General features: G+C 43.7%; 7 protein-coding genes across 7 annotated transcripts; all 7 read right to left on the reverse strand.

The window, feature by feature from the left end:
• Positions 1-73: 73 nt before the first annotated feature.
• Positions 74-840, reverse strand: RhiXN_10649 (uncharacterized protein; the record flags this gene model as incomplete). Its single annotated transcript, XM_043330465.1, has 4 exons — positions 74-302; positions 353-386; positions 438-518; positions 567-840. The coding sequence occupies 4 exons, from the start codon at positions 838-840 to the stop codon at positions 74-76; spliced, it is 618 nt and encodes a 205-aa protein (XP_043184562.1).
• Positions 841-1,534: 694 nt separating this feature from the next.
• Positions 1,535-4,219, reverse strand: RhiXN_10650 (Retrotransposable element Tf2 protein; the record flags this gene model as incomplete). Its single annotated transcript, XM_043330466.1, has 3 exons — positions 1,535-1,648; positions 1,735-3,115; positions 3,255-4,219. The coding sequence occupies 3 exons, from the start codon at positions 4,217-4,219 to the stop codon at positions 1,535-1,537; spliced, it is 2,460 nt and encodes an 819-aa protein (XP_043184563.1).
• Positions 4,220-4,969: 750 nt separating this feature from the next.
• RhiXN_10651 (Retrotransposon gag protein) lies at positions 4,970-6,504 on the reverse strand (the record flags this gene model as incomplete). Its single annotated transcript, XM_043330467.1, has 2 exons — positions 4,970-5,230; positions 5,347-6,504. The coding sequence occupies 2 exons, from the start codon at positions 6,502-6,504 to the stop codon at positions 4,970-4,972; spliced, it is 1,419 nt and encodes a 472-aa protein (XP_043184564.1).
• A 1,281-nt stretch (positions 6,505-7,785) lies between these two features.
• On the reverse strand, positions 7,786-8,642 carry RhiXN_10652 (uncharacterized protein; the record flags this gene model as incomplete). Its single annotated transcript, XM_043330468.1, has 4 exons — positions 7,786-7,932; positions 7,988-8,143; positions 8,194-8,520; positions 8,631-8,642. 4 exons carry the CDS (start codon positions 8,640-8,642, stop codon positions 7,786-7,788), a joined length of 642 nt encoding a protein of 213 aa, XP_043184565.1.
• Positions 8,643-10,640: 1,998 nt separating this feature from the next.
• RhiXN_10653 (uncharacterized protein) lies at positions 10,641-12,012 on the reverse strand (the record flags this gene model as incomplete). The annotated part of the gene is made up of 2 exons (XM_043330469.1): positions 10,641-11,284; positions 11,331-12,012. 2 exons carry the CDS (start codon positions 12,010-12,012, stop codon positions 10,641-10,643), a joined length of 1,326 nt encoding a protein of 441 aa, XP_043184566.1.
• A 200-nt stretch (positions 12,013-12,212) lies between these two features.
• RhiXN_10654 (Retrovirus-related Pol polyprotein from transposon) lies at positions 12,213-15,028 on the reverse strand (the record flags this gene model as incomplete). The annotated part of the gene is made up of 4 exons (XM_043330470.1): positions 12,213-13,420; positions 13,449-13,644; positions 13,704-13,998; positions 14,058-15,028. The coding sequence occupies 4 exons, from the start codon at positions 15,026-15,028 to the stop codon at positions 12,213-12,215; spliced, it is 2,670 nt and encodes an 889-aa protein (XP_043184567.1).
• A 3,436-nt stretch (positions 15,029-18,464) lies between these two features.
• On the reverse strand, positions 18,465-20,397 carry RhiXN_10655 (Retrovirus-related Pol polyprotein from transposon; the record flags this gene model as incomplete). Its single annotated transcript, XM_043330471.1, has 2 exons — positions 18,465-19,466; positions 19,540-20,397. The coding sequence occupies 2 exons, from the start codon at positions 20,395-20,397 to the stop codon at positions 18,465-18,467; spliced, it is 1,860 nt and encodes a 619-aa protein (XP_043184568.1).
• Between the last annotated feature and the right edge of the window lie 179 nt (positions 20,398-20,576).

Here is a 20,576-nt window from a genome sequence, read left to right on the forward strand (position 1 = left end):
AATAATACAGGGCAAAAAGTGAGTTGATAATAGTTCATAAAAACAACAGGAAAATGGGTATATAACAGGTGAGTTACGCACCTTGGAGAACAACTTTGACTTGCTTGACTTGTTGGGTGCGACGCTTCCGAGGAGGTCGCAATGGATCAAGCCCAGGATTACCATCCCCGTTGCCGTTGCCGCTATTGCTTGCCATTCTTGATTTGCGTGCTTTGGCTGCTTGGAGTCTGGTTTTTGATGGCTGACTTGGCCCGGGCATATTTGGCTGCGCAGTCTGGCCGTGTTGCGTGGCAGCGCGGCGGCTTCTTGTTCATGAAGCTCTGGCGGTGGAGGCATGCCGTTTGAGGGATACAAGCGACCAATTGTCTCACCTTGAAGAGTAGGGTCTAAAATATAACGATAAGTATTCTACCTTTACGCATAAATGTTCAACTTACCGATTGGAATATGCGCTTGAGTGCCTCCGTTCCTGCCGGGTTGTCCATACAGATATCCAGGCTGAAAACCTGGTTGATACCCTATCGGCAATACGTTGTGTGGCATAAACGCAGCCCCGCCTAACTGACCGTATTGCGGAAACGCAGGCTGGACAAACGCCGGTGCTTCTGGAGCCGCAAAGGCTACGTTGGGACCAAACCCCACCAACGCACCGGCGTGCATTGCTGTACCCCATGGATGAACAGACCCGGAGGCATGACTGGGGGCAATTAACAAAGCTGCAGGCACATCCAAAGGGGGCTGATGCGCTGCATTTCCGGGGGAATGGCATACGTCGGTATCAAGGAGAATAGGTGTTGTAACTGGGGTCGGTTCAATGACCTGGCTCTGCGTAGCTAACATAACAGAGGCAACAGGGGTATTGGCCGGAGCGTTAGATTTGGAAGGCAAGGGGGATGCCAAGGGGAATGGTGATGGCAAAGGGATAGATACTCCCGTGGTTGAGGTGCGTACCAATCAATAAATTTGTCGAATTTTTCTTCTTGGGGGATTTTGTCTAGGTCCGAGTCGATTCGCTTAGCCGATTGTTTGCATGCTTTTGGATTTGTGCGTTCCCATTCCTTGTCAACAGCCCAAGCCTGTCACGACTAAGCTCGGACCTATGATACAAGTAGGTTTAAAGTCCGTGGCCCTATCACCAATGGACTATGAGACAAAGAGGGGCGACGAAGGCCCAAGGGGTATGGTATGGGTAGAGGGCAACGAGGCCTGGGTTAAGGGTTTTGTAGTAAAGTGCACTTATGGCCAACTAGGGGCCTGGGCAATGGGTAAGGGTAAGCTTAGGATGAATTGACAAAGAGGTCAAGTCTTGCTGTTTAGCGGTGACTTGACCTTGTTTAAATACATGAGAGGAGCCACATCAAAAACAACAATACAAAACAGTGAGTCATTTACAATTTCACATCATATATCAAATATGTCACGTGATCTTGATGAGTCATAAATATATACCAAAAAAGGAAACTATCTCGGAAAAAAGGTAGAAAATAGTAAAAAATCATGTCATGCCAATGAAGGTCATGACATTACCCCCTCTTCAAGCTCCAACTGCATCAGGGTGTTCCATGTGGAATTCTTCTATGGCTTCTTGAGCGTTACCCACATTATCCACTGGTTCCCACGAGTTGCTTCCTTCGTCGTATCCCTTCCACTTGACTAAATACCAGAGTTTCTTTGATTTGCCACGCCCTTTCCATTTGCTGTCCACGATTCTTTCAACTTCATATTCTTCCTCACCTTCTTCTGTAATAATAGGTGCAGGTTGGGAGGGTCGCGTCCATGAGGGTCAGGATGGAATTTTGTCAGAAGATTAATGTGAAAGACTGGATGTATGCGCATGGTATGAGGTAGTTGTAATTTATACGCATGTGATCCAATTTTTTCAATTACCAAGTAGGGGCCTAGCTTTTTGTGGCTGAGCTTGATGGATGGTCTGTCGGTGGATATATTCTGATGACTTAGCCAAACTTTGTTCCCTACTTGAATTTCTTCTTCTTCTCTGTGACGTTGATCATAGAAGTGTTTCATCCTTTCTTGGGACATTGATAACGCTGCCTTGACTTCATCATAGCCCTTTTCCAAGAATTCTGCATGTTCATCTGCGTTTGGGACTGATTCATCTGACTTTTGTCCTACTGTAAATCTTGGGTTATAGCCATAACATGTTTGGAACGGGGATTTCCCTGTGGAAGTTTGTTTTAAATTGTTTAAGGCAAATTTGGCCAATGGCAATAGTGACACCCAGTCTGATTGACGATGATTCCCAAACATTTGTATGAAGATTTCAGCTTCCCTTTGGATGCGTTCCGTCTGTCCATCGGTTTGTGGATGATATGCTGTTGAATATGTTGGCTTAATGTCCAGCCTTTTATACAAATGACGAATGAATTTGGCGTTAAATGTGGGGCCCCTGTCTGAAACTGTGCTCCTGGGTAAACCATGTAGTTTCCATACATACGTGATGAATAAATTGGCAACGTCGATGGCAGATGCTGTGGATTGGGTGGGGATAAAGTGTACCATTTTTGAAAATCGATCAATGACAGTAAGGATAGCATCAAAGCCTTCTGAAACTGGTAGTCCTACAATCATGTTGTATGCTATATCTTCCCAGGGCCGTTCAGGGATTTGTAATGGTTTTAATAGGCCTGTGGGAACTTGATTTGTAGGTTTGGACCGGATACATGTCTCGCAGTGACTGACGTAAGAGTTCACGAATTTCTTCAGGGATGGCCAGTAATAATTTCTGGAGACAAGTTCCAATGTTCTGGCTTGTCCTGGATGACCTGCGGCTAATGCGTCGTGCCTGGATTCCAAAATGAGATTTCTGATGGTTTCGTCCTTTGGTACAAATATTTTCCCTTGATACCACAGTAAGCCCTCTTTCAATTCCCAATCTATGACTTTTTCCTTATTCTGGAGTTTCTGCAGAATTTCCCTAAGGCGGTTATCCTCATAGATTGCCTCGCCAATTAGATCATTGATTTCTTGATCCGGAGTAATGGATGAAATGAAAAGTTCCGGTTTCAAGAGAACTTGGTTCTCTACCCCCCCTTCAAGGGGTATCAAATTGTAGCGTCTTGAGAGGATGTCTGCCTTCCTGTTCTGTGCTCCAGGCCTGTAGATGATTTGGAAATTGTAGTCCACCAAGAAATTGGCCCATCGGATTTGTCGTTTGTTAAGGGATTGGGATGTAAAAATATTCCAAGTTTTTGTGATCCGTTAAAACTTGAACCGGCAATTCAGATCCTTCTAACAAATGGCGCCATTCTTTAAATGCCCTAATGACTGCCAACAATTCCTTGTCAAAGATATCGTAATTTTTTTCGGCAGGGGATAAGGATTTGGACAGATAGGCTACTGGAGCCAATTTCCCTTCAGAGTTGCGTTGGGATAGTATTGCTCCAGTGGCATAATCCGATGCGTCGCATTCCACATAAAATTGTCTTGTGGTGTCAGGTTGTAAAAGCAAGGGCGCTGAAGTAAGACATTTTTTAAGGCTGTCAAAAGATTGTTGTTCTGCTGATTCCCATCTCCAGTTACTATCTTTCTTGAGCAAATTGTACAGTGGTTGTGCCATATTTCCAAAATTAGGGATAAACCGTCTATAGAAGTTCACAAATCCTAGGAATTCTTGGATGTTTTTGACATTCTTAGGTGTTGACCAATTTAAGGCGTCTGTGACTTTTGATTGATTGACTTCTATACCAAATTCAGATATGATAAACCCTAGATAATCAATTTTCTTGACGTGGAAATGGCATTTCTCAATATTGCAAAAAAGGTCATTATCCTGCAGCCTTTTGAGTACCTCTCGCACATGGGCTTCATGATCTTTTTCATTCAGAGAGAAGACTAGAATATTGTCCAAGTAGATGATGACATAAACGTCCAAGAGGTCTCTGAATATTTTGTTCATCATGTCCTGAAAGGCTGCCGGCGCATTTGTCAATCCAAAAGGCATAACCAAGTATTTGAATAATCCGTATTTAGTTTTGAAAGCGGTTTTCCATTCATCGCCTTCTTTAATTCGGACTAAGTTGTAGCCTGCCCTAAGATCAAATTTACTAAAGATCTTAGCACCTTGTAGTTTCTCAATAAGGTTTTGTGGCAAGGGCAGGGGGTAAGCGTTCTTCTTGGTCATGCTATTCAACCGTCGATAGTCTACACACATGCGTAATTTCCCGTTTTTCTTCTTGACAAATAGTATTGGGGAAGCCATGGGAGATTTAGATGGACGAATCAAGCCCGCTTTCAGTTGCTTTTTGATAGTTTCCCTAAGTTCTGCATCTTCCCGGGGGCCTAGACTATATATGGGGCCATGTCAAGGTTTTGCATCAGGGAGTAATTCAATAGCAATATCGTAAGGGCGATGAGGCGGCAATTTAGACGATTCTTCCTCAGAAAAGACTTTGGAAAATTCTTGGTAAGGTGACGGAATTTCCTCTACTGCTTTAAGTTCTAGAACCGCAGGTATGGCTAGACAGTTGTTGGAACAATACAAGGAATTAAAAATGAGTGTATGTTTTTCCCACAAAATTTGGGGATTGTGTTTTTTCAACCATGACATTCCTAAAACTAATTGGTGATTGCCAATATTGGAAATATGGCACTCTAGTTCTTCGGTGTGATTGCCAATGGTACATTTGAATTGAGTGAAATGAGTGATTTGACCAGAATCAATTTCTCGGCCATCAATAACGCGTTTTTTTAGGAATTGGGTGTGAATAGGTTGGGAGTCAATAGGTTTCTACCAAAAGAGGGTGAATGAAGCAGGACGTTGCTCCAGAGTCGATCATGGCTTTTCCTTGAAAAGGTTTAGCCAAAAAACTTGATTTTTGGGTTTTAGGAGTCTCACACGGATTTGCAGAGAACAATGCATATATTTGAGATGTATTACATAAAGAGAGTATTTCGAAATCATTGTTTACATAATGCAAATCCGCGAGCATACAGCCAAGTGCCTTACTCCTTAGTTGGCCTTGGCTTTTCCTTTTCCCAACTCTTCCTCATCAGAGACAACTTCAATCCTATTTTCCTCTTTAGGTCTTTCCCAAGACCATTCAACATTAGCCACATGTCCCGACATGGGCTTGGAAGGGCAATTGCGTGCAAAGTGACCTTTTCCACCGCATACATGGCAAGTGAGGTTTGAAAATCCTCTTCCATCAAGATCCATGGGGCCTGGGCCTTTGGAGTTTGAGGCCAGGACAGGGGTAGGAGCAATGATGGTCTTGACTGGGGCAGCAGCGGTGGGGCGTTCGTTTTTTAAGAGATGGGAAAGGAATCATTGTGTTTTGTTTCCCCATTCCACCTAACATTGGGCATATTGCCAGAAGTAGTACAAACAATTGAAGTAATAGCGCCTTTCTTGGCGCGGCGAGTGGTTGGGTCAATCATATAGACATTGTCTCCCACGTTGAGACGAGTGCGGGTGGAAGGGGGAGTGGAAGTGGTAGTGGGGGCGGCATTAGCAGGGGCGCGGACTGTGGAGACAGAAGGATGAGATAAGCGTGTAGATTCGATATGGTTTGCGATCTCCTCTGCCTTATCATAGACTTGTTGGGCAGTAGCGCGGCGCCATTGGAACATAGTTGAAAGCATGATGTCCTTAATATTGTTTTGGAGGCCATCATAGTACTTATTGCGCAGTGTCTCGTCGCTGTAACCCAGGGACACGGAGTATTGTTGGAATTCTTGGGTGTATTCCTGAACCGATGCTTTCTGCCGCAAATTATTCCATTTTTGACGGTACTTCTCATCGCGATTAGTGTCCACATAATGCTTAGTGAATTCTGCCCAGAATACGTCAATATCCTCCAATAATGGGACTGCTTCTCCCCTGAAAACCTTCCTTTCTTTATAGGGGCGAACCCAATCTTCTGCTGCACCTTCAAAATATGATGTTACCCACAATATTTTCTCCTCGTGGGATCTATTTGCTCCTTTCGCTCTTATATAGGCCTGGCAGGCAATAATGAAATTGAGGGCGTCCTCTTTCTTGCCATTGAACTTATTGGGTTTAGCAAATTTCAAATCCAAATTGGAAGACGCAGGAGCAATTGGGGGATTGGTGGAGGTGGCTGTGCCAGAAGGTGGAGGTGGGGGAGGAGCCGTGGGACAAGTAGTGGAATTGTGAAGTAGCTGGTCTTGCACAGCCTGAATGGAAGCGGCCGCTCCTTGGATTTGGGTGGAATAGAATATGTGTTGATTTTGCGATTGATCGCAATGTTCCTCAAGTTCTGCCCTTAACAATGCTATTTGATCATGTTGTGCCTCATAGGCGCCTTGTAATTGCGAGAACTCTTTTTTTAAGATAATCATATTTTGAGCAACCATATCAAGTACTTCACAATCTGACATCTGGCTAAAAGACATGGGGGAATATACATGTGGCGGCTCAGCCGCAGGAGCAGGAGTATGTGTACAAGAGGATGGAGCGGACCATCCTGATTGAACTTGAGAAGAAGACAAATTAGTCTCTCCTATTGCGCCCAAGCCAGGCATTGTCATATGAGACTGCAAAAAACTCATATTCTTTGTAATAGTGGATTCGACCCTTCCCGTCTTGGGTGATATCCTGAATAGAACAGTGGAAGTTATCTAGCTCTAGCTCCTTTTCCACCAATAGTCGGTCCTTTTCCTCAATGCGCCTTTCTTGCTCTTCAATTGTGAGAGCTAGATCTCAATTATGGGATTCGAGATTGGCAATGAGGTTTTTTTGCTCTTGAAGATCTGCCTTGTATATATTATTAAGGCGCTCGGCAAAAGACTTGTGGTGTTTGATATGGGCTATTGTTTGGACTAGCCCTGGTTCCTCAATACAAGCAATGTGTTCTTCGAGATTATTAATGCGACCGACTAGGATGTGATTGATATCGTTGATGGTTTTTTCAAGGTAGAGGTAGCGGGTGACGAAGGAGTAGGGCCAAAAGATGGCAAAGAGGATGAGATCTAAAAAGTCGAACACTAGAGTGCGTTCCCAATATAAATTGGTACTCGATCAGATAGGTAATAACGGATTTATAGTGCTAACTACTAACTGTTTGCTTTCCCACTAGCGTTAAACTATCCTTTTCTAATATCAACAGCTGTGTACAAGCGTGATGATTAGTCAGGTTTTTAGTAAGCGGAGGTTTGGCTGACTAACAGCGTATGACTAAAGGTGCAGACACCCTGGTATGCGGACGATTGCTGGCAAAGGGCTATCCCGCAACCTTACTGGCACTCGTATTCCTGTCTTTGATTATTACACAGGGGCTACGATGTGATGCCGTTTCAGGCTTTGGTGCTTATCTAAGCGCAGTTCTCGTTTGTCGACAAGAGTACGAGTAACAAGACTTGACCTAGTGTCACGACTAAGCTCGGACCTATGATACAAGTAGGTTTAAAGTCCGTGGCCCTATCACCAATGGACTATGAGACAAAGAGGGGCGACGAAGGCCCAAGGGGTATGGTATGGGTAGAGGGCAACGAGGCCTGGGTTAAGGGTTTTGTAGTAAAGTGCACTTATGGCCAACTAGGGGCCTGGGCAATGGGTAAGGGTAAGCTTAGGATGAATTGACGAAGAGGTCAAGTCTTGCTGTTTAGCGGTGACTTGACCTTGTTTAAATACATGAGAGGAGCCACATCAAAAACAACAATACAAAACAGTGAGTCATTTACAATTTCACATCATATATCAAATATGTCACGTGATCTTGATGAGTCATAAATATATACCAAAAAAGGAAACTATCTCGGAAAAAAGGTAGAAAATAGTAAAAAATCATGTCATGCCAATGAAGGTCATGACAAAGCCGGTATCTTCCCCTTCTTGAGCTTAGGTACATTGTTATTGACCTTATCAAAATCCCGGCGCGTGACCTTTTGATTTCCGCATTGTTTCTTGTTGTCTTTGTATGCAATATCAAGCGCCCCCAAAAATTGGACAAGCTGAGCAAAGGTTAGTGTTTGTAACTCAAACCCTAAATAGTTACTTGTTACTAACCTTTGCGATTCGGTACTCGGGTTCCTGAACAACACGGCGGCTCTGATCGTCCGGGTCTGAATATTCGGACGATTGAAAACCGGGGTCGCCGGTAAATTTGAATCCCCCGACTTCAAGTCCCAATCCTTTGAGCGCTGCCATGCAACTTTTAGCTTTCTGCCACGAGCGTAAGTATAATTACTCAATGGAAAAAGCTTGGTACTCACCGCATCCTTCCGGGATTGACGTCTGTTCAACATCCTGCGTTTATCCAACCACTCCCGCCCTTTGCCTGCATCTCCCTGGTACTTCTTCCAAACACGAAACATCGTCGCATAGACCCCATTTTTAACAACAACTCTCCATTTGGCATCGGTCACAGACTCCAAGTACTCAATGTTGGAAGGGTCCCAGCGGCTCTGGTCGCGTATCACATCTATGGCGCTCGTCCCCCATTTTACCCACTCTTTGTCGAACCCACGATCAAAATGCGGGACGAGAATCCCGTTAACAAACCAGACAGCCTTGCCAGCGTTGTCGAACTTTGCTACAAGCTCGCCGGCATCATTTGCTCAATTTAAGGCGCATAAATTGAGCATGGATTTGAGGGCGTGGCTCTATTGTAACAGTAAGTCCTTACTCTAAAAATGGCTGATAAACTTACAGATATGACCATTTGCCGGTGTCGCTCAAATCCGGTGTTAAGAGTTGTGTAAGTACAGGAGTAAGAAAGAATTACTATATACAAAATGTATATGGGAATAACTAAGAACTAGTATTAAGAATCAGAATATATGCACAGAATATATGCACAATATAGGCTAGGTTATCAGGAATAACAACTCCTAACAAATAGTCTAGCAACTATGAAGTGCAGGTGGTTGGTTATGTATAGTACCTTAGACCAATGTTACTTAAGCCTAAGTGACCAAGGGTATGTATACTTAAGGTCTCTAGGATAGTACCTTAAGTAAGAGGGTTACCTGACTAATGTACAGGATTTATAGGATTGGCCTAATAAGTATAGGACTTATATATGCTTAAGTAAGACTTAAGACTTATGGGGTTTACCTAAAATATATCTAGGATTTATGAGATATTGTAGATAAAGCTATCTACAATATAAGGGGTATGGTGGATTGAAACACTATCACTCAATCACAACAATCCTTACAGTATCGTCGCACTATACTCAATGTTGAACTCAACAACTGTGACAGTCAAGGGGCACAGGGTCGCAGTAAGTACACTAATAGGTTACCCTGTGTCTGTTGGGACTGGCCTATGGTCTTAGTGCGCCAAATAACCTCCTATGCTATTTACAGTGAGTCAATCACTAAAGTAAATGCGCAGATAAGCTGTTAAAGGCTTGTGTGTATATGTCAATATATAAGAGTGGATAAATGGATGCATTAGAAGCGTCTTCACAGGGTCCTTTTATACCCTGAGAAGGCGCACAAACAAGTATATACATGATTGATACCAAGAGGGGGTACAGGAGGTACATGTGGCAACTGAAACACTTGAGGGAGCCAATACCTTGGTACATAGTAAACAAACAACAGATCCTAATATTTGCCCCAAGGCAATGTTTGCCCCAAGGCAGTATTTGCCTGTGTGGGTCCTTAGATGTCCCAAGGCTAAGTGTTTCATCCTTGGAGTAAACAGTCCCAAAGGTAGGATACCTCTGCATTGGGTACTTACAGTAAATGGGGCATAACTCTACCAAATGTTGTCCGTTTTGGGAGTTTGACCCAGCGTCCTGGAGCGCACAAACATGCGCACCTAAGCGCAAGCAATTCGGCAGTGTGGGATGCCCGGGTGATGGAGAAAAGGCGCATTTAGTGCGTCGGCGCTTAAGGGCTGATTAAGCGCCGGAGCACTTGCCTATGCGACAGGGGGGACCCTGAATATTTCTGTGTGTAGCCACAAGATAGAATCTTGAATAATAAATACTACAAACAAGAGAAATATTACTTGTTACTGTTTATCTACTCAGCTGAATTTATATATATTTAAATGAGTGAGAAAACAGCATATATGCAAAAGGCATTGCATATTAAGGGTATTCCTGAGCTTTGTAGGTTTTGTAAAGGTCACTATTGGATAGAGGGACCTTGAAAACCTTAGTTCGCATCTTTATCTCATTTATTTACTGTGAGATTACTAGTGTAATTAATAAAATAAGTACAGATTAAAGAAGAAATGTCATATCCATAACATATCCCCCCCAATCTGGACTTATCCTATCCAGAGATGGCTTCCTAATTAAAGGTTTGATGCTAATTGATTATACCCCTTGAAATTGGAATTAAATTCCTTAATTTTATTGCTAAGTCTTAAGGTGTCGGAGCCATGGGCGCTTAAGGCTTAGTCACCCGCTCTGAGTCTTCAACTGGTGCAAGGTATTTACTTGTTGTAATTATTGCGAGGTCAAATCCGAGGCTTTTGACTTGGTTAAAAATGCTATCGATATCTATCGAATCGTGGCTATCGATTGATACTAAGTGTGGTGGGACGTTCACACGAATAAGGGTTGAATTCTTAGCGACGATTATTTAGACGAGTCAAAACAATCAGATTCGCGAGTAAGGTATTAATGATCGCAGATTACAGGAATTGAGACGCGGAGAACGTTGAGTTGTAGTATATACAGGCATGGCACATGGTTAGCTCAGTTAGTGACGACGGGGAGAGGGCGAATGATATGCTCCGAGTCGATTTCGAGCCCTCCGCCGATGTGGATGTCCTGGTTGTCACCTAGCTCTAGGTCGCGAGCGTGAACCTCGTGCCAGTGGTCTTCCCACGAGAACGGCGGCGTATGTTGCTGCGGTACGGTGGGCCATTCAGGTGGTCCCAAGTCGACGACGGGGTTTGGTTCTCCCGGCCACTCCCAAACAGAAGCGACGAAGTCGTTACCGAACCCGGGGGAGACGGATTCGACGCTCTGCGCGACGGCAACCAAAGAGAGTTGCTGCGTGAGAGCAGCGATGTCGAGCTCGTGGCCGTGGGCGTATTCTGGAGCAGGGAATTCGCCTGCTTCGTTGGCGGCGTGCAACGGGGCGTATTCCGGAGCCGTAAACAAGTTGCCGTTCTGGTAACCCAGGTAAGCCGTTTCGGGTTGTTCGGAAGATTCTCGAGGGGGAAGTCCCCAGGCGGCGTAGTCGAAGGGGAAGTCCCCAGGCGGCGTAGTCGAAGGGGACTTCCGCAAAATCCACCAACTGGGGCGGCGGAACGTTCTCAGGCGGCGGAGTAATTGGTCCCAGTGCTTCGTTGTCGCCGTCGTATCTGTTGACAGGGAATCCTGCAATTGATACCCTGGTGAGCTGAGTACGATTATGTTGCGTTATACTACCAATCTTACCTGCGTCAGACAGATCGTCTTCGGAGTGTTCGACTACTGGGTGACCATGTAAACGGCACCAAAAACGATGCGCCGAAACGCAGGCGGGGGAGCCGCGAATATACCCAACATGGGCTATGTTACTATACTCCATCTGTTTAGTAGCAGTGATAATAATTGACAGAGCATTGAGGCAAATCGCGTAGAAGTTGTTGTGATGTACTTGTTGCTGGAGCTCGTGGAAGGAATCGGCGGGGAAGTGGTAGACGTCCTCCTTGAAACAAATGGGACGCGGGATGTATGGAAAGCCAATCTTGACGAGCTCAGTTGCGTAGTCGTAATTTGCCCAGGGCTCGCGACGATTCCATCCAGCAGGTTGGACAGCTTCGCCAAAGACACAAAGTGCATGGGTGTAGGCCCCATGCAACGCGTGAGTGAGGTCGACACCTAGGAACCATTGAGGGGGATGATCATCATCCATAAGGAAGACCTCAATGTCAGGCATGGCATGAATACGACGTTCTAAGGGGTCTGGGTGATTCTCAGAGTATGGGGAGTAGTGGTCATTGTGGCGATTAGCATAGACATAGTATAAATCGCGGACATGACTAGCTTCAATGATACCTAGCTCAGGAGTGAGGGGCACGTCATTCCTGTAGGAGGTGAAGATGGGGTAGCAATAATAATCTTGGGAGAAAGACATAGTAGATTTAGTGTGTGGGCAATTGAATATGATTGGGATGACAATTGGGAGAGTTGAATGAGAGCATTTATACAAAATTCATCCTCCATAAGATAGGTTTGACTTAGTGCTTCAAACGTTGAGTATGTTGTTATTTCCTATCTTGGAGGATATGACCGGTTTAGTTACACCTGTGGTACATGGAAGAAGCCATGTGGAGCTTAGAACTCCTTCTTCTTCTTGTGATTGGGATGGATAGTGGAGCCAGAGGTTTGCTTCCATTCTTTGATTACTTCTGGAGCATTCCTTAATTCTTTCTCTGTCCTCCATCTATCATGTTCTGAGCTGTACCCAAGCCAACGGATTTTGTACTGCCTGATTCTCTTGTTGCCTTTCTTTATTGTCCTTTCTTCTACTATCCTTTCCACCTCATATTCAGGCATCTGTTGGAAGTCTTCTCTAGGTATATTCTGAGTGGGTCGGCTTCCAAACTCTGGGGGTGATGCCTTGTAAGATTCCAAGTGGGCTATGTTAATGATTGGGTGTATGCGATAGCTAGCAGGTAATCTTATCCTATATGCTACTGGTGATATGCTTTCCATAACTTCAAATGGTCCTTCATAACGCATATTTAGCTTATTCCCTTTCCCTGACTGATGTTTGAGTAAGTTTAAGGAATGGGGATTGATTAAGACTAAATCTCCTGGCTCAAAGGTAACATGTGTCTTGTCAGAATTATAGTATTTCTGTTGATAATTCTGAGCTACTTTGAGAGCGTCCTTAGCTAGTGATCGTGCTAATTCCATGGATTCCTTGAATTCTTCAGCTGTTTGACTTTCTTGGGCTGGTCTTGGAATGTTCTCAGAAGTGAGAGCCAGTAAGTTGGCTGATGTTAGAGGCTGGAATCCGCGGAGTAGGAAGGCTGGTGTCTGTTGTGTGGATGTATGCACACTTGTATTGTATGAGTGCGCAAATCCTGATAGAAGCTTACTCCAATTGTCCTTGGCTGGGTTAGTGAATACTCTAATAGCCACTTCTGTAGTTTGATTAAGTATCTCTGTTTGTCCATCACTCTGAGGATGATGTGCAGTGGTGAGTGCTTGCCAAATTCCTAACATACTAACTAAGTGACCCCAAAAGGCTCCTGTCCATCTAGCATCTCTATCAGTGATTACTTGCCAAGGTAAACCATAGTGACACCATATGTGATCATGGAACAGTTGCGCTGTTTGTACTTCATCTATCTGAGTAGTACATGGGATGAAATGTCCATACTTAGTTAGTTTGTCCACAATAACTAGGATAGCGTTGTAGTTGTTACTTGGTGGAAGATCCATGATGAAGTCCATTGATACTACTTCAAAGGGTTGCTGTGGAATAGGTAAAGGTTGAAGGAATCCTCTGGGTCCATGCCGTCGATGTCCTGCTTCTGACAGATATCACAAGTGTGTACATACTTCTGAATGCTTCTAGCCATCTTAGGCCAATAGTAAACAGAAGCAATTCGATGATATGTCTTAGCATAACCGCATGTGCTCCTTGATTGAGGTTATCATGATTTTCCTTCAAAATATCTACTTGTAGATCCCTAGGTACACATAGCCGATACTTTTCCTGGGAATCTATAAAGTAGATCAATCCATTATCTCCTATCTGGTATTGATGGAAGGGTGGATTGAGTGGATTGTGGTGCAACTTGAATCTTCCATCACTTGCTTGAAATGGGAGTCCTTCTTGTATGCTTCTATGAACCTTGTGATTTCTTCTGAGTTTATTGATATTTCCACAGAGTATGAGGTAGTTGTTTGATAAGATATAGCTTCTGCCGGTGTGGGTATCCACTTCTTGATGGGCTTCTGGCTATTTCCAATTTTGTAACTCTGGGTGAATGCGCTTGCAACTCTAAGAAGTTTCTCTTCAAAACGTTCATTTATCTCCTTGTAGAGGTTTCTTAATGGGTCTTCCTCCATATTGAGCTTGAGTGGAGTTGATTGATCTGCCAGAGGGCTGGTATGATATGGGGTTCTCCTCCTAAGTCTTGAGATAGGATCTGCATTGTCATGTACTCTTCCTGCGCGGTGCACAATTGCATTCCTGGGTAGGCTGAGAATACTAAGCCCCATGTCATGAGTCTTCTGTTGACATTATTGTAAGTCTTGCTCCAAGTGAGAGCGGCGTGATCTGTGATAGCAACAAATTCAGCTCCTTCCAAGTATACCTGAAATTTCACAAGTGCTTCCTTGAGGGCTAATGCTTTGCGCTCTGTTGGGGAGTAGTTTCTTTCTGCTTCTTTTAGAATCCTTGACCAATAAGCAATGACTCGCTCCACTTGTACAGTTGTTTCTTCAAAGTCTTGCTTATCCCATGTATCCCCCCCAGTCACGTTGTCTCTCTGCTTGGAAGCAGGAATTGTCATTCTGGGAACTGGGTTTCCTTTGTCATATTCCCCCCTTAAGTACTTGTATGCCTTTGTCCCCTTTAGGTCTTTTATCTTGATGGATTGGACTTGCTGTAATATTCCTCCAAGGCCATAGTTGCATGCATCTGTATATAATCTGTATGGTTTTCCAATAATAGGATAAGCCATTACTGGAGCAGATGCAAGGGCCTCTTTAGCAAGTTCAAACGCTTGTTGTTCCTTTTCCTCCCAAGACCAAGCTGTTCCTTTCTTGAGAAGCTTGAACAAAGGCGCTACAATCCATGAGTAGAAGGGAATATAGCTAGAGAAATAAGTCATCATCCCTAGGAAAGTCTGTAAGGTAGGAACATTTTTAGGGGGTTCCAACTCTAAGATAGCATCAACTTTTTCCTTGTGGGTTGATAGACCTAATCTTGATACCTTCTGTCCTAGCAATAGTAGTGATTGGTATCCAATGTGACATTTCTTTGGAGATAGGGTGATTTCAGCTTCTTCAATAGCTCCTAAGACTTGATCTAAGTGATTGCAATGGTCTTCAAACTTAACACTATAGATCACTATGTCATCAATATATACTAGGGCAAATTGCCATAGAAATCTTGAAAGTATCCTATTCATGACACGCTGGAACTCTGCTGGTCCATTCCTATATCCAAAGAGTAGTTTGGTAGGTTGCCAATGGCCGTTGTGACATCTGAAAGCAAGTTTCTCTCTGTTTCCTCCTTAATGGTTAGCTGAGTGAAACCAGCTAGCGCATCTAAGGTAGTAAGCCATTGAGATCCTTCCAAGGCATGCAAATGTCAGTTTGCTTTTGTTATAGAGTAGGGTTTTAGGGACTATGTAATTAAGTACAAAATATAAAAAGTGATTAATAGATCAGTTATCTATGGATAAAAAAGGCAATAGACTAGCTATATAAGGGTAAATTAGGTTAGTAATCAGGGTGATCCCTACACTTAACAAGTAATCAAGCGATTACTGCAGATGCAGGTGGTTGGTTCTGCTTATACCTATAGTATGAAAGTTAGTATCGAGTCTTAGTTACCTACTACAATTTATCTGGATTTGTTAGTAATTTATTTGACTGAGATCGCACTCAGTTAAGGTGTATATGCCGCTCTCAAGGCCTTAAACTCTCCCAACTGACTTACTCAAGAGGTTCAGGGTCGCCCTAGAGCCTTTCCTAGCTACCCAGTATCTGTTGGGACCTTGCTAGAGGCTATATGCGCCGAGATACCTTACAGGTTAAGTTCAGTGAGCTTAAGAGGCTAAGAAAGCGAAATAAGACACTCTAAACTAAGCTAAGAAGATCTAATAGATCTTCAAGTTCACACAAGGGGTAAGAATGGGATGAAAAGAAGGTTGTATTCAAAGGGTCTCCCTCAGGGGGTTTATATACCCCAGAGGGAGAACAAATAACTATATACATGATGTACAAAAGAGGAAGTTACATGAGAGGTACAGTCTGAGCTATTTGATACATAAAGACCAATTAGTCCCAATAAGTCCTAGTGGGATAGACTCAAGGTTATTTACAGAATGCTCTAGAGCATACATGACTAAATTACATTAGTGTGAATGCTAAAAATAACCTTGAGGCAAGGTAGGATCTCATAGAAAAAGCTAGAAACTTAAATGGTTAGTATCTCCATCAATTTGGCTCAGAATCAGACGATTCCTTTTTGGGAACTGAGATGCTGGAGCCTCCGACCTATTGGTATTTGTCCGCATAGTAATATGCCTATTTCCCGCCGAGATATCGGCGTCGGCGCGCCCCGCCGACCTTTGGCGCTTATTTGCAATTACTAAGCGCCGGCGCTTGCATGCTTACTTGCACTTGTTCTATGGTCTGTAAGTACCGTTCCTACATATAAATGTATGATACAAAAAATGCTATAAATCATAGAAATAATATTATAATCATTCCGCATGATTAGATGTGTATATATGCAAGCGCAATGAGGAAATAAAGTATAAAAGGTCTTGTAGCACCGTCAGTTTCCAAATATAGTAATGCCTATGCCCATATTTGGATAGAGCAAGTAAGATTACTACAGTTCGCACTATTCACTATTGGCAATTAGGGGCGCATATGTCTAAATTAGTCATTCCATAACATATCCCCCCAGTTTGGACATATGTGCTTGTGTGAAGTAACTGGGTCACCATTCTGATTCTTAGGATGGGTCTTGATTCTCTCTTATAGCCATTCCAGGAGGCTAGCTGACCATCTTGCATAGTGGGAGCAGGCAGGAAAGACTTGTATTTCCCATGTCCTTATGTGGTCCTGTGTTGATATTCATGCATAAAGCTTCATAATGCCTTGCTAAGTAATGCTAGCATCATGAGTTTGGAAGGTGTGGAAAGTTGCACAGCAACTATGGATGCATGCAACAAAAATGCAAAGCCTTGCAGAGTTTGAAAAGTAAGGTACAGGCCTTGCAGATTATTAAAAGGAGTATAGGTAAATTAAATGCTAGTAGAGTATTGGGGAGAGGCATGTTTAAGTATGTTACCAAGATATAGTAGCCAGGCCAGGTTTATTACACCAGTGTGGACACATCAAAAGTGTCAAGGAACTTAGAGTGGATTATCTTTAATGGTTCCTTTGAGTGATTTTGATCTTAATCTTAAATCTGGTGCACTCTTGAGTTGTTTCTTTGGTTTGCTACTTAAGTTGCGTCCCAGCCATTGAATAGGGTGCTGGTAGGTGCATTTATCTCCTAGTTTCATGTATTCTTGTTCCCTTAACATTTCCGCTAAGCTCTTAGACCATTGATTGATCACTAGGTCTTGCTGATATCTATTAGGACGTCTTCTGAGTTTGTACAAAGGCGCTTTGATGATATCTGAACATGGAACATCTATTAAATTGATAATGGTACGTTGTCCTGACCAATATGTTAACTTGTCCAGAGGCTGTTGCATTTTCCCTGGATATAAGTGGTTACGCCTGTGAGTTGTTCCGTGTGACCTTGGGTTTGCCGGGCTGATATACGGTAGGTCTGCCTTTGACTGGAGACGTGTCTTGCGCAGAGGTGATTCCACTGCTTGATTCCGTCCCATAAATGCGCTGGTACCTGCTGACGCATTACAGTCCGTAGGGATTTCTTTCCTATCGCCTTTAGGTAGTTCCGCTACTGTTTCAGTCCTAGCTCCAGTTGCCCTGTTTCGTCTCAATGTACACTTAAGTATTGTATCTACCGAGTGCCAAGAGTTTGGATGCTTGAGGCGATTCCCTTGCATGTTGACAGGCGCTTCCTGCTTGTTGTGCTGCACGTCCATTTGTGTCCTAGTATCATTTACAAGTACTTGTAATCTTTCAGTGCAACTAAGGTTGTTCTGAGCAGAGTTATTCAATAATATGCTTCCGCTAGTTTGGCTGGTTGTATACTGCGTTGTTGGTCCTTGCATATAACTACGTTGCTTCTTTTGTATATGTTTGAACGCTCTTGCCGTTTCATGATAGCTGTCTACAGTAGCTGTACTAGCTTTGGTGCAATCAATTGGCTTAGTTGCTTTAATCTGTGTAGTTAAATGCGATTCCTTTGTCCAAGCATGAGCAATGTGCTTTGCGGCGATATACTTGGCTGTCTTTTGAGTGTTCTCTGACCAGTGATGATAGTTCTGGGATTTTTTGGCTCTCAAACTCTTAAGTCTTTCTGGTTGTTGCTTAAGACTTCGCTTTTCTAATCCAATTTTTTCTGTGTCGAATTTTCTATCCCTTGTATCCCCCCAGGCACGTTGTCTCTTTGCTTGGACGTGGAAAGGACTGAATTCAGAAGGAAGTGTTGATTCCCCTTGAACCACCTAAACCTTTGAAAACTTGCCGGGCAATATTTCCCTGTCCTATACGCTGTTTGTCTTGGTTTGTTCGTGTGCGTACTAGCAGGCAACGTTTGCGGTGTTAATAGCTCATTCAATTGCTCATTCAGTTTAGCTAATTCTATTGTTAATTGCTCCTGGCTGGACTTCCAGTCCAAACTCTGTCGACTACTAACGTCTTCTTCGATTGACTTTCTAGCTGGTATTGGCTCGGGAGTGCATGGGCGCACTAACGCTGTGAAGATCGAAGGGTTTGGTAGGAGTCTTGAGTAGAGGCTTTTTCGTTGATTTCAGACTCGTTGTCACTCGTATTCTTGTTGTCGCTTAACTCTTTGTAATCCCCTTGACTGGAGCGATTCGTCTTGACGTTGGAATCCGGTTGAATTTCGATATTTTTCAGAATTTCTTTCATTTCGTCGAGCTGCTTCTGTATGTCCTGAGATATATTATTATCATGTCTCAGCAAGCGGTCTTCATGCCATGCAACTTTGTCCAAGAAGTCGTCCCATGTAGTTCCTACAGATGTATCTATATACAATGACCAATGTTCAGGAGCGCTGTTCATGATCTCCGTAATTAGTTCAGATTCGGTCCAATCGCTAAATAGAGTAAGCGTTTCGGCCTTCCAAACAATGTAGTCTACCGGTGTTTCATACGGGTTATCTCTGTCTCTGAATCCGGCTTGAAGAGCTTCGGCCTTATTTCTGTCTATCAGCGATCGATTCATGAAGTGTATTGTTATTGCGCGTCTTAAACTTGGCCAATTGGCGGTGATGATTTGTCGATAAGTCTTATCTAGTGCATTAAACCATCTTAGCGCTCGACCCGTGAGTCTCGATGGCACTTGTCGTCCTAACTGTATGCGTGCATAGATACCGTATTCAGCTAAATTATTGATGGATATGATCCATCTGGGTAATTCGCTGGTATCGCCATTCCATTCTGGAATGTTATCCGGCTCAAGTTTAGGATCAAAGTGCACGGGCTTAGGTCTGAAAGATCGTGCGCGTATAGGATTCCTTATAGGTACGTCACTATACTCCTGATTCGTCAGGTGGATCCGGAGGATCGTTCCTTGTCCTTTGTTGAGGATGTTGGTCTTCGTTGGAGCTCTGATTTGATTCATGGGCACAAGGCGAGTCTCCTTGGTTGCATTTATGACTATATTGACTGCTAACGGAAGCTTGCGACGTTTCATCCTGAGACGATTCGCTGAATCTGCGCGAGCTGGCTAATCGGCTCCTTACGTGAGTAGGTAATGTATTCCTATTTCGTCGTGCCTTAGACGCGGTTGAACTACTGACTCTATTCGACCTTAAATTCTTCGCAGTGCCGAATGCTTGGTTAGTACTTCGTCTTGAGCTGGACCTTACAGGCGATCGAGACAGCCGTGATGTTCGTGCTGCGGCGCTCCTAACTGTAAAGGTAAAGTTGTCTTGGTACGACGGACCGGTTATATGCTGCAGTGCCTGTTCCTCCGCTGTGCCAGATGCTTGTGTATTTAGTGAGCTAATACAAAGATTAATATCTGGTTCGTCGGGCTCGATAGCTTCCGGCTTGTAAGTCGAGTGTTTACGTTCCGCTTCCTGATTGTACTTGTACGAGAGGGTTGTCAATATATCCAACTGATCTTCTAAAAGTTCGTATTGGTATAGATGCTCTCTCATTGGTGTCGAAGCTAACGTGTCGTTGTTACTCCTGTCTCCTGGATTGGATACTTCACTTGTAACCAAACCATATGGCGTAAGCTTATCAGGCGGTAGCAAGTATTCATGATCGGTCGGCTTGGTGAACGAATGCGTTATCGAGCTTGACATCCCTGATATAAGTGTCGAAGGTAGTTCGGGATCTTGCGACATAGGAGTTTCGACTCTTACATCCGATATTGTTAAGCCGTTTGGACTCCTTGTATTAATTACCGGCGACCGGAGTCCTTCGTCAGTAGATATTGATGAATGAATACTTATTTGATCGATATTATCACCTCTGCTTGGTGTAGTCGGCTCTTCTGGTACTAGACAATTAATTCCAAGATCTGAAACTAACTCTGCTTGACTAATAACTGGTTCGTCATTAGCTGATTTCTCAGGTAATACGATTCGGAGCTCAGTGTCAACGGCGCTTGACTCGGCGCTTGACTCGGCGCTTATGCATAGGGCCATAGGCTGGTAGTCGGGACTTAGATTTCTAATTTCCGACGGCGCTAGAGATTCAAATGCGGCGTTCGCAGCAACGCTAATGCTCGGGACTAATACTACCGATGTACCCGATGAGTCGTATTCATGAACGAGTTAGACCTTCTGTTTGCAAGTATAATAGGTAAGCTCGTATGAGCACTGTT

Source organism: Rhizoctonia solani, chromosome 11 (assembly GCF_016906535.1).
Source record: "Rhizoctonia solani chromosome 11, complete sequence".
Lineage (NCBI taxonomy): Eukaryota > Fungi > Basidiomycota > Agaricomycetes > Cantharellales > Ceratobasidiaceae > Rhizoctonia > Rhizoctonia solani.